This window comes from Montipora foliosa, chromosome 14 (genome assembly GCF_036669935.1).
Source record: "Montipora foliosa isolate CH-2021 chromosome 14, ASM3666993v2, whole genome shotgun sequence".
NCBI lineage: Eukaryota > Metazoa > Cnidaria > Anthozoa > Scleractinia > Acroporidae > Montipora > Montipora foliosa.
In genome coordinates this window covers 15,560,494-15,575,493 of record NC_090882.1, presented here as the reverse complement: position 1 = coordinate 15,575,493, position 15,000 = coordinate 15,560,494, and the positions used below count along the sequence as shown (strand labels likewise).

Here is a 15,000-nt window from a genome sequence, read left to right as displayed (position 1 = left end):
TCGGCCTCCACAGTGGAGGAATTCTGGGAAATCGAAGGGGAGAACCAATACAACACTTATGTAATGTACATCTGCCATCATGACTTACCGGTTTGGCCACAAAAACGCCTGTTAAATCCTTGCAAGTTGATAGGTTTCACACTTTCGTACTTGGTTCCATGGAATAATTGCAATTCGTTGTCTAGTGTGCCATTTTTTTCGTCCATGCTTTGTTTCCTCGCCATGTACGGGAGATACAGCGACGGGTTTTGAATTCTTTCGATATTTATGATGTTCACCTTATTACTCAGCGACTCGATAAATTTGTCCTTAATTCTCCTAAACTCTTCAGACTCTCTGAGGAGGCTAACAAGGTGAAGCGGTTCTTCCTTGTCCTGTTCATCACGAGGATGGGCAACCCATTCATCGGGGAGAGGCAAAACTGTTTTCATAGAACACAAATTGTTAGAAAGCAAAAAGGTTTGTCCCAGTACTCTGAGAAATTAGGTAAGACTGGAAGGTTCACTGAAAAAAAAGCAACCTTTAAAACAAGGACGTCAAGAGTAAGAAAATCACAGACTTTCAGTATAACTAACCCTAACCCTAACCCTTTTATAATGAAGTTGTGCGAAAAAAAAAAGAAATATTTCTGTTCAATGGTGTTTACAGAGAAAAAAACGAGTTAATTGAGTTCTTAAATCAAAATCGGTTCTTTTTCCCTAAAAAGAGCTACAGGTTGCTGGCAGGTGTGCTGTACGCAATTGAACTACACTGTATGTTCTTTGATTTACGAACTTTTAGTTTTGACTCTATTTAATCAAGAATAGTCTCCACCAAGAGAAAATGAGGCATAGCACGACTGCGGAGGAGACAAATAAGATAAGAACCTGCCATAAGTTCTTTTGTAAAAAGGAGCTAAATGCAAAACGTTAGTATGACTGACATGTTTTTGAAATCAAGGTTCTTATATGCAGGTTTTTGGCGTACTAAGCTCGACAGAGGATTAACTCTTTCTGTAAACCAAGGTTTCAGAGGCTTGAACAAACATTTCAATTTGTAATGATATCAGGCCAGTTCTTACCATCCCTACGACGGATGCTTTTAATCTTTCCATTTCTCAAGAATGTAACTTCTTTGAAATCGAAGTGGATTTCAGCCTTCAGATTCTCATGTGAAAATACCAGGGATGGTTTCTTGGCTTGGAATGCTAATTCTATTTCATAGTTAGCAATCTTGTCGAAGGGTTCTTCTTTTCCCGCAGCGTTGGTCATGCACCATCGAACCGTTCGAAACATCTGCTCTGCTTTTTCTTCTTTGTGTTCTTTTTCCAGCTGTTCTTGGATTATGTTACTTATCTCCGTGTTCAAGTCCATCACATCTTTCGGAAGTCCTTCTAGCCGAATACAACATGCCTCTGGTTGTTCCATTTTGACATCTCGATCACGAGACATTCGTTTAAGATCTTTAATGCGCCGTTTAGAGAGGCGACTAAGAACATCATGCTTAATAATGCGCGGATTATTGCAGGCCTTTGTAACGCCATCTTTGAGGGCTGTCATGGCTTCCTCAAGGGACTCTATCCGACCATGGATAACAACGTTTTGGCGCCGAAAACCTGCTGTCGATTCATCCGTGGAATCTTCAAGTATTCCCCGACCACAGTCTGTGGCCCCCTCAGCATCGTTTTTCTCACAGTACAAGGATTTGCTATTTTCTTTTTGGATTGCTTCCAGTTTGGCCACAAATACTCCAGTAATGGAATCGTCCTGAACTACGATTTTAACTTCACGGATTGAAGCGCACGGACTGGCGGTGAAAGCCCGGATTGCCGCGAAAACTATTTCCGCTGAGTCGTCCGCTGATAAACCCAATCTTCCACTGCCAACCGCTGGAATGGACAAGGAACGCAATCCTTCGGAATCAGCTTTTTTAAGAGCTTTCTCCACACAGCTTTGAAGATGCTTCATTTTGGAAGATCCCACTACTATGTGCACGATCTTTTTCATCGCTGCTGCCCTTCCAGCTGACGTTAACAAGATATCCCCTGGACGTTGTGGCAATTGTGCCTGCAGCTCTTCCTGTACGACGTTGCCACAAACCGCAGCAATGGAACTGCTCAAGCTTCCACTTCTCATGTCAAGGTCGTGAAAAACAACATTGCAAATTGCCTCAGCGGATTCCTTGGTTATATCTCCTTTCACGACTCGTACCTTGAGTTGTCCACACTCCACATCTTTATTCTCAAGCTCTGGCATAAGGAAAGGCGTAGGATTTCGTTTTGGTACATTTTGCTTTCGATATTTTCGCATTGGCTGGCGCTCCTTCTTAAGCCCAATAAAATTGTCTTCGATTGCTTCGATTCCAGTCGGGTCATCACTAAACACAACAAACCTGAACTCCTCGATAGGTGACTCTGGGTTTGTTTGACTGTGGTCAATGGCTGCTTGTATCATCACGTGGACCGCAACTTCATGTGGAAAACCAAGTCCACCAGTTCCTATAAGTGGTAAGCCGATAGAACAAGCTCCCATTTCAGACGCCATATCAAAACACTTGCACAACAGCTTTTTTAGAACCTGGTGAGAAAACAAAAGAGAGACCCTAACCCTAACGATCAATATCTAACCGAGGTAAGAACGAGGAAAGAAGCACCTTCAGCATGGGCCTTAGAGGTATGGTATTTTTAAGTTGGTGTGACTATGCGACGTCCTGGCCTTGCTTTTCTATTTTTCTATTCAATAATAACCTCTTACTAAGGGCGCGTTCGATTGACCCTATTCCGGAATAAGAATACGTGGAGTGATGATTAAAACCGTATGTTTGGCGTGTTTTGAAGGAGCAAGGATAATAAAAATTTGTTTAAAATAGTATTTTGGCAGCTATTTGACAATTTTAACGTAAATCTCCGTAAAAATGAGGGATTTCTAACTTATATTCCAAGTATTCCTATTCCGGAATACGGTCAATCGAACGCACCCTAACTGAGCGCGACGGTCTCACTGGGGAATGTTAGCCCGAGGTCGCGGGTCCGCATAAAAACGACCCAGGGCCAATATTCCCCAGTACGGTCCTGCGCAAGTGTGGGTAGTAAGTTGTTTATTACATGGCATCGTTTCTTTGAGCGATCGGACACGTCTCCGCTTTGGTGAATCTTGGACATCTTCGTCTTCTATAAACTTTGAACGGTAACTTTTTACAGGTAAAACTAAATTCCGCTTGCTATAATTGTACTGTAGTGATAAAAAATTAAATTCAGCTCTTTCAAAACTGTTCGTATTTCGCTCAAATTGAATTTCCAGGGAGAGAGAGAGAGAGAGAGAGAGAGAGAGAGAGAGAGAGAGAGAGAAGAGTACGGAAACGGACCGTTTCCATGGTAATGAAGCGTACTGTAAAATCCCGATCAAAAATCAGCCAATCAGAGTGCTCCATTTAGCCCAAGAATTGCTTGCTGTATTATAAAATATAAATACTACAAGTATATGTCCTGATCTGACTAGCCTCTTAGACTATGCATTTTCGTACTTGCCTTGCAGGCTAAGGTGAAAACCAAATTCGTGCAGGATATATATGAATCATTTCATGTAAGTATATAGTAGACAAAAAAACTAAAATTCCTTTGGAAATGCTTTTGCTACCCCTTTGCAGAAAATGACCTTGTTCATGTTGCATGTTCCCGCACTAACCTGCTTTTGCTCGTTACTTCCATCTTTCCATGGGCAGCATATACAGTGAATAACATGACGACAAGGTAATTTTCCAGGAATAGTGCGAATGATGTCGCCTTCACCCAAATCAGCTGTTGCTTCTTTTGCCGATTCCCATAACGCCTGTTGTAATTCCGGACCTGCTGCTTTGCTCATAGCATTGGCGATTGCACCAACGGATAGCATTAGATTTGAGCCGACGGAACATACTAACACGTCTGCCTGCATTAGATTAAAAGTAAACGTCTGTATTAGGATTGGTTTTACTTCAGCAATGTCGTTGTTTGGGTGATTAAGGGATTTATGTTTATGTGGTAGCAGAACAACTTACTGTATGATGATAATCTTCGTGATCGCATTTTAGTGCTCCCTTCAAGTTTTCTAGGCAACCCATAAAAAAAAATTTGTCACGAAAAAACAGAACTGGGGGGGGGGGGGGGGGAGGGGATAGGATCGTAAAATCGTATTCTGTCGAGGGTAAGATTGTTTTTTTAATATTAAATCTAAGGAAAATCATTCTTTCTTAAACTGCCAACCGAAAAATGCCACTTAGGCTTGCTCTTGTGCACTTGTTCGTGATTTACTCGCACCTGTTCTTCCTGGATGTTTCCTGTCTTCCAAGTCACGATTTTGCCTTCAGAAGTGAGAATAGTGTTTTCATTTTCGTCAATTTCGTCTCCATCGCAACTGTTGCTTAGTGATTCATCGCTCTCACTTTCTTCATCATCATCACCTTCTTCTTCGCCAGTAAAAGCAGTTACACTGATGATGCACTTCTTTTCTCGTTCAACCATTTCGATCAATCGCCTTCCTTCCTCTTGTGCTAAGAATGTTCTCATTCCAGGTGTGTAAATTCTGAAAGTTTTCTCTTTAATTGTCTCTTGCAGGGCGTACAACCGTTCCTCCACCTCTTTGACGCCTTCTTCGCTTCCGCTGAATTTGATAAGCTCCCCTTTGTCGTCGAATGATATCTTGACACCATAACGCGCAAGCTCTCGCTCCATCTCCTCTATATCATCTTTGAAAAATTCGTTGAAAATCCTTCGATGTAGCAGCGAATCTTGGGGAAACTCTCCTTCTGTTGCTTTTTTCTCATTAAAAAAGTCTCTCATTTTCGTCACAGCTTCCATGACGTCTTTCTTGAATCCAAAGACAGCAATGCAGTGCAATTCGCGTCTTACCTTGATCTTTAGTCGTTTCTCCAATTTTTTGTAAAGATCACTCCACTTGTCAGAGTTCAAAAGACTATTATCTCTAGTGGTTACTGCCATACTTTGGTCACTGACGAGCACGCTCTTAGCCCTTTGGCTTCCTTCTTTTGTTTCAGGGGGATTTTTACCCAGAAAGATTACCCTTCCTCTCTTGTGGTCAACAGTAAAGGCGCATCCTGCCGGCAATTCGGCAACCATCTTTCTCTTTCCGGGCTTTCGTTGCAAGAGGTCTACAATTTCTGGTGGAATATGTATGGCACATTCATCGATCTCGTCCAAACGTTGCCTAAGATACCAACAGACTTGCAACATGAGTCCTTTAGGTGTCTTTAAGACAAGAGCGCGGTCGCCCAATTTGACTTCAGCTCGAACGTCCTCCTTAAATTCTTCTTTAAGTATGTTCTCGATTTTAGCATTTTGAAAAAGCTGCAGATTAACAAGGGAGATGTCATTTCTTATCTTTTCCTCCATCTTCTTCTCACGTACTTCTTGCTTAATCTTTTTCAAGCGATTTGTTAACTTGTCGGCAAAGTCAAGCATGTTGGATTCTAGACAAATCAATTTAAGAGTATGAGATGTCTCCATCAGCTTTACTTTGGCTGTGTATTTGGAAAGCACCTGGCGTTCTATCTGTGGAAGCTGATTGGCTACCTCATCCCAAATCTCCTCATCTATAGGAAATTCACGTGCATCGCAACTATCTAGACAGGAATCAACGATTTCATTGCATCTTTTTTTCCAAGCCAGCTCTTCAAATTCACTGTCCGGTTTCCTCTCAGCATATTTTACTAGGGCGTACGAAGCCCCATTTTTCCACTTAATATGGGTCTTTTCGCGATCGTTTAAAGCTCCTTTCAACTTACTAGATTGGTTTGATTCCATGATAAACTCCATGAGATTCGGATCAACAAGTTTGTAAAACTCAGGTATTCGGCTGCCTTTAGGGTCACTAGAGGTGGGGCGCGTCGACCCTTTTGGTTGATCTACTGGATTTACTGTTCCCAAGAATGGATAAAATGCCTCTACATGCAGTGCGTTGTCGTCTAGGAAGTGATCATTTTTCAATGCTTTCCTCTGACCTGGAATGAGCAAGAAAAACATTTAATGCCAGATCGATTTCTAGTGAAAGTCCGTAAACCTTAAAGTTATTAACCCAATCACAGAAGATGCAAGAAATTAAAGGCACCAAAAGGGAAAGCGGGGGGGAAACAAACCTGGTAAATAGATAACCAACCGAAGCATAATAAAAATGGGGTTTAGTCAAAGACGACCAGATAACCTGTCCGCTTGGTCAGGTAATGTCCGGTCCATCAAAAGAGCTTGGCAGTTTGTAAATTTAAACATACTCTGAGAGAAATTACAACGTTAGGGAGGATCTCATCATGGGGAGCCTCTCTCTCTACTAATTCCTTGAGTCAACCTTTCCCTGAGGAAATTTATTTTTAGGAACAGGTTTTTCCCTCGCAAAAGCATCATATTTCCCTAGACGCTGAGATAGCTTTGTTTTGCTTGGCTTTGACAACAGTGGGTGCGCTGAAATCTCCCAAGGGAAGCGTTGTTTTTAATGATAAATCTACTTGGGAAAGGGCTGACTTCTAAGATCTTCTTAGCCAAGTATGGGAAATAGAGGCTCCTCTTGATGAGCTCCTCCATTAGGTTATCAGTGAAATAGTTATACTCACTTTGTTTGTCGCTGAAGTACACAATAGCTCTTTTTATTCTGCATTTCTCTTCCTGTTCGTCCCAACTTGGGCTAAACACTACTCCCCGAGCCGGATCTAATGCGCCAACTTCTTCTTCAAAGTACATCTGTGCCTCATCTTTAGAGGTGCATGGAGCAAATCCGCTGACATATATGCTTTTACATTGTGGTGCTCTTTCAATCAAGACTGTCACACCATCTAGCGTCGGTTTTTTTCCCTGTCCTCGTAATATGTCTTGAAAATCTGCATTAAACAAAGATAGACGATCTTCAACTTGTGCAAGTAATGCTAACTCCAAAATAAGGACATTTTCAGAATGAAAACGTGTGAGTAACCCTCATTTAGTATAGCTTATAAGTGCCTAGCTACACAAGAACTAGAGAGAGGACGCAGCTCTTCTCAACCTCTTATTTTACTACAAAGTAGAGGCTGAGTTACTGACATCTGGCATTCTCCTTCCATTGGTGAAAAGATCAAGACGCACAAAACTGAGAGATATCAGACATTTGGCCAGAGCTTAAACTTGGCTTATGTTGTGTGAAATAACTTTAAGTATTAGGGCTTTCAACAAAATAGTCGAGATTGTTAGCCGAGCGCACGGTTATCCTAGAAGCAAGTCACCTCTACATGAACCCATTCATACAACGAAACAGTCACAGTGACTGGTCAACCGTGGAACGTGACATCACAGTGCCTGAAAATTTTATTTCCGTCCCAGACTGAGCATAGTTTTTGTTTACTTTGTTGCATCTGGCAGCTTAGTTTGCACCTTATTTCGTATTGTGCTTGCCTTTTATTTTGTGAGTTTTCAGCGCCACGATTGCTTTTCCATTTGGCTTGAACCAACGCACAGAAGCAACTTCATAGCCGCTAATAATTTGAATATAATTCTTGAGACTATCTTGCGATGTCTTATGGTGGAGACCCAAAACATACAACTGATTCCATTCGTATTTCATGTCTGGCTGTAAAAACCCTTGAGAGGCTGCAAAAAGCGCTCGAGATTCTGCTTCGGACCCTGTGGAGAGAGTTCAGAATGCTACGTTACTTTAAAATAAATACTGAGAGTTCGTATGATGATCATAGGTCTGTAAGGAAGTAATGTAACTATCATGTATCTTCTAAAACCAGTAACTATGTCAAATTCACTTCTCGTGACCCCCACGAAACAGAAGAAAAGAACATAATTTCTCATTAACTTACTTCTAGCTTGTTCCTCTCTACCACGTCCGCGCCCTCTTTTCCCTCTTCCACATGGACTCCTTCCGGGACCTTTGACAGCTTCCGACTGATTTGGTGCCCTTTTAACGGCCTTTGATGCCACTGAGTTATTGAATTGACCCCTTTTCGGTCTCCTTTGTGAAAGAAGTCCTCTCGGCACTGATAAATTCGCTGCACTTCTGCTACGATTGTGGCCTCTGCGAGTCTCTGTGGCTGCGGTGTATTGACTCAGTGTATGTGAACTCTCGTGAGTGCTTCGACTGGGAACTGTTTGCAGGTTGAATCTGTCAGGTAGAAATAAATGGCTGTTGGGGTGATGGCTATCATTAGAGCTTTCAACGTTGACAGCAATGTTTGCCGCGTCCTCTTCCTCTGGACAGCTTGCTCTTTTTTTGTCTTCTGTGGAGAAAGAAGGAGAAAAGTACTGATCAGCTAAGACAAAATATTATGTCTGATCAAAGAAGATTACTGTTGGACAAAAAATTGTTTTACCTCAATAGAAATTAAACACCTAAGAACCATAGAAGATCTTTTTCTTCGCATATTTCAACAGTTTTATTAACCAGGCCACAAAATTCACTTGGTCTAATTAAAATTTTTGCCTGCTGGTTGAATTTTTATCAAAGAACATTCAAATTTATCTCACATATGAGCTGTAGGTATACAACGCTTTTAATACTGGAACTGCGCTTAGTTTTCACTTGACCTGATTATCACATTCATTGAACCCCGGGCAGCCCAGTCACGGGTCGGAGTTACTCTAAGTTGCTCGGAGCAACGCTGTTGTTGTCAGTTGCCCCCCCCCCCCCCCCCTACAGCATACAGGGGCCTGCTCAGGTTTGCTCGGAGAAAAGGTACCTAACCAATCCCACTCGAAATGTACTAATCGGGACTGTTCACCAAGTCAAAACATCCAAGCTGGAGAAGAATGTAAAAGCAGGCCAAATGTGTTGAAAAAACTCTTGTGTACTAGATTGCGCAAACTGTTAACTCCTTCGCCTGCATAAAAACAATTTACACAACTCCTTATAGGTATCAAGGTAAACACGAATGCGCCACACCAAAGGAACAACAAATAAGTCGCCTCGCCTCAGCGCTGGAGGGACGATATGCATTTTTCGATGCCAGCTGCAGGATTAATCTTGCTCACAATAACACAATTTACTCTTTTATAAACATTATTTACATTTCACTCTTTCCTTAATCGCGCAGCCAATGTTCGAGAATGCTTTTCAAAACAACTTTTTTTTGGATTGAGGTAATGACTGTTACGATTATGTTTGTCGTTCGTTTGTTTACAGAGAACTATTTCTAGCAAATATAGCAAACAAGTTCTTATCTGCTAAGAGCATCCATAGCGGCAGGAACATTAGTTAAGTATTACGTAAAGTAATTTGCGCCGAAACGATCAGCTTTAATAAGATGGTTTTGTTGAGTTCAATAAAGCATTTGAAATGCACGGTCAGTTTCTTTGCTTATCTGCATCACAGAAAAAGTTGACTACAACTTGACTAAAAAACAAGAAACCAATCACGGATATGTGTAAGATTGCTATATCCAAAACAAACTTATCACCAAACAGAAATAAAGGTTTGCGCGTGTAAGATCGTACATCACGGTGACTGAGCTGACGCACTAGACTCCGTAAAAGTGCCTCCGTTGCTAGCGGAGAAAAAAAACGGAGCGTGCTCAAAGTCCTCGACGTTAAGTCTGTGGAACATAAAGGCCAGAGGCGTAAACTCCTGCTAACGGAAGACGGAACAGTCTACAAAGTCGAAAGATCCAAGCTGGAGGTTTGCAATTCACGTCCTTCATTCATACGGAGCGTTCTCGAAATCCAGATTAAGAAAACTTTGAACAACATTGACTCTCGTTCAAAAATGGTCCGTAGTGATTCGAAATTTTAGAACCATTGCTGCCCCTTTTCTTATAAAAGTTTGGTAGCGTATGCTCTGCTTGATTGAAAAACGAATCGAACGTTATGGAAAAAAAATCGTAAACTCTTGTAAAGGATTATCACTTTGGATAAAGGAAAGGAACTTTATTTATATGTGTCTAATCTTTTAGCGCCGTAGAGCAGTAATTGGGGACACTGTAAATTGAATTAACAAGTTAACGCAAATCAAATCAAATTTTGGTTTTTGAGGAGAGGGGAAAACCGGAGTACCCGGATAAAAACCTCTCGGTGCAGATTAGAGAACCAACAAATTAAACCCACATATGACGCCGAGTCTGGAAATCGAACCCGGGCCACATTGGTGGGGGCAAGTGCTCTCACCACTGCGCCATCCCTGCACCCTCAAACAATAGCGCTTCTATTACAGTCAAGGAAGTGTGACCGGCTTTAAACATTGCAAGACAGCGCTCATTTGGTTTGGAATATTTCGTTTGTCCGTTAAGACTTTCATTTTGTCGTGTTTTCATCGGTTTCGATGAGGTCATTTTGGCTGCTTCTGATTGATTGTAGTGAGGTCCTCTTGTCTGTTAGTGATTGGTTTCTTGTCCCCATATTATGAATTTATTGCGCTACTCGCTTGATCTTTACTGTTTGATTGCTGTGCCGGACAGAGCTCTCTCTCTCTCCAACCAGGATATTCACATACCGCCAAAATGATATGCACACAGAGTACTATTTTATGCGCCACACACGCGTGCGCCTAATATACTTTCCTACACCAAAATTTGCACGTGTTGTGGAGGTAGGGTTTACGTGTTCAAAGTTGCCCCTAATTTATGCACGTCCCCTTTGCCTTCTAAAAACCCTCGTGTACATAGGTGACTTGCATCTCATCAACCTAACCCTAATTTATGGGATGCACGTCTTGTTACACGTGTCTCTTAGGGTTACGTTGCGTTGCGTCATGCCCCAACTTGCCCTTAATTTATGCACGCCCCCTTCTTTTGTCTTTTTGATTGATAACGTCATTTGATGACTACCTGTCTAACCTGAGTGGAAGTATCCGATATAACTACTATTAGGATATTGTGAGTTTTCAGCTTGTGCCGTTTTGTAATTTTATGTAACCTGCTCGCTGGAAGAGCATTTTTTTAATCAAGTGATACCGTTAATAAAGCTTTACTACCTACCTATCATGATGCGAGCCAGAAAGCCATGCGAGTCGCGCATGTTGATTCGAATTAAAGTCTAAGCACCCATTTCAAATGTGGTAGGCGCGGTGGCCTCATGGTTAGAGTGCTCGACTCCGGATCGAGTGGTCCGGGTTTGGGTCCTGGCCGGGGACATTGTGTTGTATTCTTGGGCAAGACACTTTACTCTCACGGTGCCTCTCTCCACCCAGGTGTATAAATAAACCCTGCGATGGACTAGAATCCCATCCAGGGCGGAGTAGAAATACTCCTAGTGGCTTCATGCTACAGAGACCGGAGATAAGCGCCCGTCTGATGGGCCTTTCTAGGCTCGTAACAGACACTTTACCTTTTTTACCCATTTCAAATAGCGCTGATAAACAGTACTTAAGTCTAAGCAACCATTTTAAAGGGGTTAGCTTTCAATAACTGCGAGTTGACTCGCATATTCTACAAACTCCTGTCAAACGATTAGTATGGAGTGCACAGACCGTCAAAGGATAAGTCGGTACGGATATGGTCTTTTAGTTATATGCATATGAGTGTTTGACGAGGTCCTTGAGCGTAGGGACTGTACACACCGCAAAAGGATAACGCGCTCCGTCAATTAGAAAGGAATGAACGGACTAAGCATATGTATGTTATTCCTTGTTCTTAAAGCGTTTGCGAAGAGATCGCTTATTGTAGGTGAAACCAGCGTAAGTCGGAACTACCAAAATAAACGGACAAAACATGTTTAAGTTTAAGTTTAATAAAGCTTCTTACCAATGTACAAAAGAAAATATATATACAAAAGTACAATAGGTAAAGGAGAGCAATAGGGGGAAACTGAATTCCCATATAAAAAGTGCCCTTCAAAAATAAAAGATAAAACAATTAAGAATAGTATATCTAATATATAATTACTCATCGCGTACGTTATTCATAAAGTACTTACGCATGTGTGTCGGAAATGACCACTCTATAGGTTTTTTCATGTTAAATGTAAGATCGTTTCCTTTGCACTTTTAGTCACGAAGTCTACAATATATCTATTTGAGGTTGTCTCTGGAGCTAATTACATCGGAGTTCGTGTGATTACCACGCTCCTTTCCGACATCCCTCAAACCAATTTTAATGCAATAATTAGTTACCGTTGACATGTCGCTTGCCAACTGACATTTCGGCGATCGCAAACTGATTCAAGAGGTTTGCAAACTCCTTTTTGCGAAACAACTCCTTTGGAAAACCAGTGGGTTACTCGCCCTCAATTCCATTTGATCCCAAACAAAATCGTTTAAGGTCTCGGTAAAGGTAAATTGGGGCGTCTCGCCAGCGACTCAACCCCCCCCCCCCCCACCCCCCCCCTTCCCATCCTCAAGTGTCCATTTGTAATGTTCCTTGAGACGACGGTGAGACTTGCCATCTGGTAGAAACACAAGTTCTGTCACAAGGTCTGTGCTGGACCACGCCTAGTCAAGGGCCCGCAGTGTCCTGTAGAGCGGAGATAATCAAAAACTATCTGTCGGTCAACTGCTGCAACAGTCAGGTAACTCTGGATGTCTCGGCCTGTTCTCGCCGCTGGTTCTTACCCTGATATGCCGAGAGAGCGAATCTAGCAACAAGGCAAAACCTAGTTTCACTTCAACAATCTTGCCTGCAGTTCTTTGATTATGGTTGAAAAAAATGAAACTGATGCCGGCTCGGACGTCACCCGGAATACCAAGGTCTGCGATGGTTCGCTCTCACTGCAGCGGCCAGCGAAAAGTAAGCTAGAATGTAACAAGCTGAACATCCATGAATGGAATGTACGGACACTACTTGACCGAGGCAGCTCTTCTAGACCAAAGCGCCAGACTGCACTGGTGCCCAAGGCGCTTGCTAGATACAAGATCGATATAGCTTCGCTCTCTGAGACAAGACCTCCAGGGTATGACAGTATTGTGGACCAAGGCTACACCTTCTTCTGGAGCGAAAAGGGAGAAGCACATCGAAGTGAGGCAAGTGATGCTTTGGCAGTTAAGAATTCCATCGCAAGAGAAGTGGAGCAAGAACCCACACCTATTAACAATTGGATGATATCTATGCGTCTGCCTCTGAAGAAAAAGGGTTATGTCTCTATTTTGAGCGTGTATGCACCTACAATGACTAACCCAGAGGAGTAAAAGGGGAATTCTACAGTGACCTGAGAACTAACCGTAACCCTAACCTCTCCAAAGTGCCAAAGGATGACAGATTGATAATAGCTGGTGACATGAACGCAAGGATGGGAAGTGATGCAGATAAGTGGCCTGGAGTCATAGGTCCACATGGAACAGGGAAATGCAACAGCAACGGGGAACTGTTTCTTGCACTGTGTTCAGAGTTTAACCTGGCCATCACTAACACCATATTCAGACATAAAGAACACCATAAAAACACCTAGATGCACCAACGCTCCTGTTACCTGTTGCCTGTTACCCGTAGAAAAGACCTGCCGGGTTGTAGGTGGTTGTTGATTTTTTGAAGGTGGTTGTAGATAGCTGTAGATATTTTTTTGAGGTGGTTGTAGGTGGTTGCAGATGGGTGTTTGTAGGTGGTTTTAGGTCGTTCCATGTTTTAGTAACTACCCTCAGCAACTGCTCATTCATTCCTACCAGTTAGGGATGCACAATCAAACACCACCCTTGATTTTTCTTGTTTCCTAGCGTGCCATGCAACGTGATGAGGAAGAAACCAAGCAGGCTTGAGATTACGTACTTCATCATCTGGCCCTCATCTCGATGAGTCTTCTCTCTCGTACATGTATTTTTCTAGGACGGTACAATACTGGCAGTGGAATACTGGATCCCTCTGATAATCATTTCATCAAAAAATCTAAAATAATTTAAAGTAACCACCACACTTTTGGGATATTTTGTGGGATTACATTTTGTTCCCTTACACTGGTATTGTCTTTTTGAAGCAGTCATAATAATCTCATACGTGTAACTGACCTTGCACCTGGGAAATACGTATGGGAGTTTAGATGCAAGTTAATTAAGACTACAGTGTACAATGCATGATCTTGCAAACACAATATCAAGCTAATTGATAGTAGATATTGATCAATTTTTCATTCTGCCCTACGCATTGATATTTTATCACAAACTAAAGCAGAATAAGACCAAACCTGTTATTCCTTATTCAACTTACCAGAAAAAAATTGTTGACAAGCCTTGTACTCCCCTTCAGAAATAAATGTTGTCAGTTTAAATTCAATCAGGCCAAACTCCTTCAGAAGCTCCTCTGTTACTAGAAATTCTTGAGCCATTTCATTTAAATGACCTTTTCGATAATCTTGCCAAAGTTTCTCAAGGATCTCCTCAGAACCAACCTCAACAGTGATTATTAAACTTCCTGTCTCAACATGATGAAACAATACTTTACGCACCGTTTCAAGATAACCGACGAAACCATTCAACTCCTCTGGCTTTGAGGGGTCAACATGTTGAAAGCAACTTTCCGCAATTTTATTAAAAACTGCTTGGGTTGATTGGATACTTTCCTTCCAGTTTTCTGTTGCCAAACCAGTGTTGATCAATGTCTGTTGTTTCTTTGTAGCGCTTGGTTCCCCAACTTCCCGGATAACCTCTTGAGGTTTCCATGAAGGTACTTCTGTCCTTGTACCTTTCTGTGCACTAGCTGCGGTGATAGCCACAGCATCAATTTGAAGTTGGAGGAGACAAGCTTTAAAAAACAAATTCAAAATTAGGCATTTGGGAATCAAATCACATTAACCTTTTTGCGCCTAAGAAAAGGGATACTGAGCTCTTTAATTTGGGGTGCAGCTCATCTGTGAGTCAGGCTTATTTGACATTTGACTGTGTTTTCAGTACATTTATGCACCTGATCAAAACCTTAATTTCACAGTATTGGGTGGGTTCATAATTTTTGCGGGTGGGGCTAGGGGCATAAAAGAAGGTAAAAAGAGGCGAAGCTGCATGCAAAATATTAAATTTCATTGTTCTGGCCTCTTACCATCAGCAAGTTTGATAATCTTGCTTCGAAGGGCATCACTTTGTTTGGGCCAGCTGTATTTCTCGTCATATAATATGCGCATTCTGTTAGCTTCATCGAGACGGCAGTGCCTGTCCT

General features: G+C 42.0%; 1 protein-coding gene across 1 annotated transcript in view; it reads right to left on the bottom strand.

Moving 5' to 3' along the window:
* Positions 1–15,000, bottom strand: part of LOC137984908 (uncharacterized) — a 25,325-nt gene that overhangs the window by 6,074 nt on the left and 4,251 nt on the right. Inside the window, exons 2-10 of the mRNA XM_068832245.1 lie at positions 14,884–15,000; positions 14,059–14,592; positions 7,801–8,217; positions 7,388–7,615; positions 6,577–6,840; positions 4,274–5,973; positions 3,663–3,905; positions 1,061–2,555; positions 89–421 (exon numbers count right to left, since the gene is read on the bottom strand). The exon at positions 14,884–15,000 is cut by the window's right edge and continues 1,114 nt beyond it. Coding sequence (XP_068688346.1) covers positions 89–421; positions 1,061–2,555; positions 3,663–3,905; positions 4,274–5,973; positions 6,577–6,840; positions 7,388–7,615; positions 7,801–8,217; positions 14,059–14,592; positions 14,884–15,000 — 5,331 coding nt within the window. The remainder of the gene's footprint in view (positions 1–88; positions 422–1,060; positions 2,556–3,662; positions 3,906–4,273; positions 5,974–6,576; positions 6,841–7,387; positions 7,616–7,800; positions 8,218–14,058; positions 14,593–14,883) is intronic.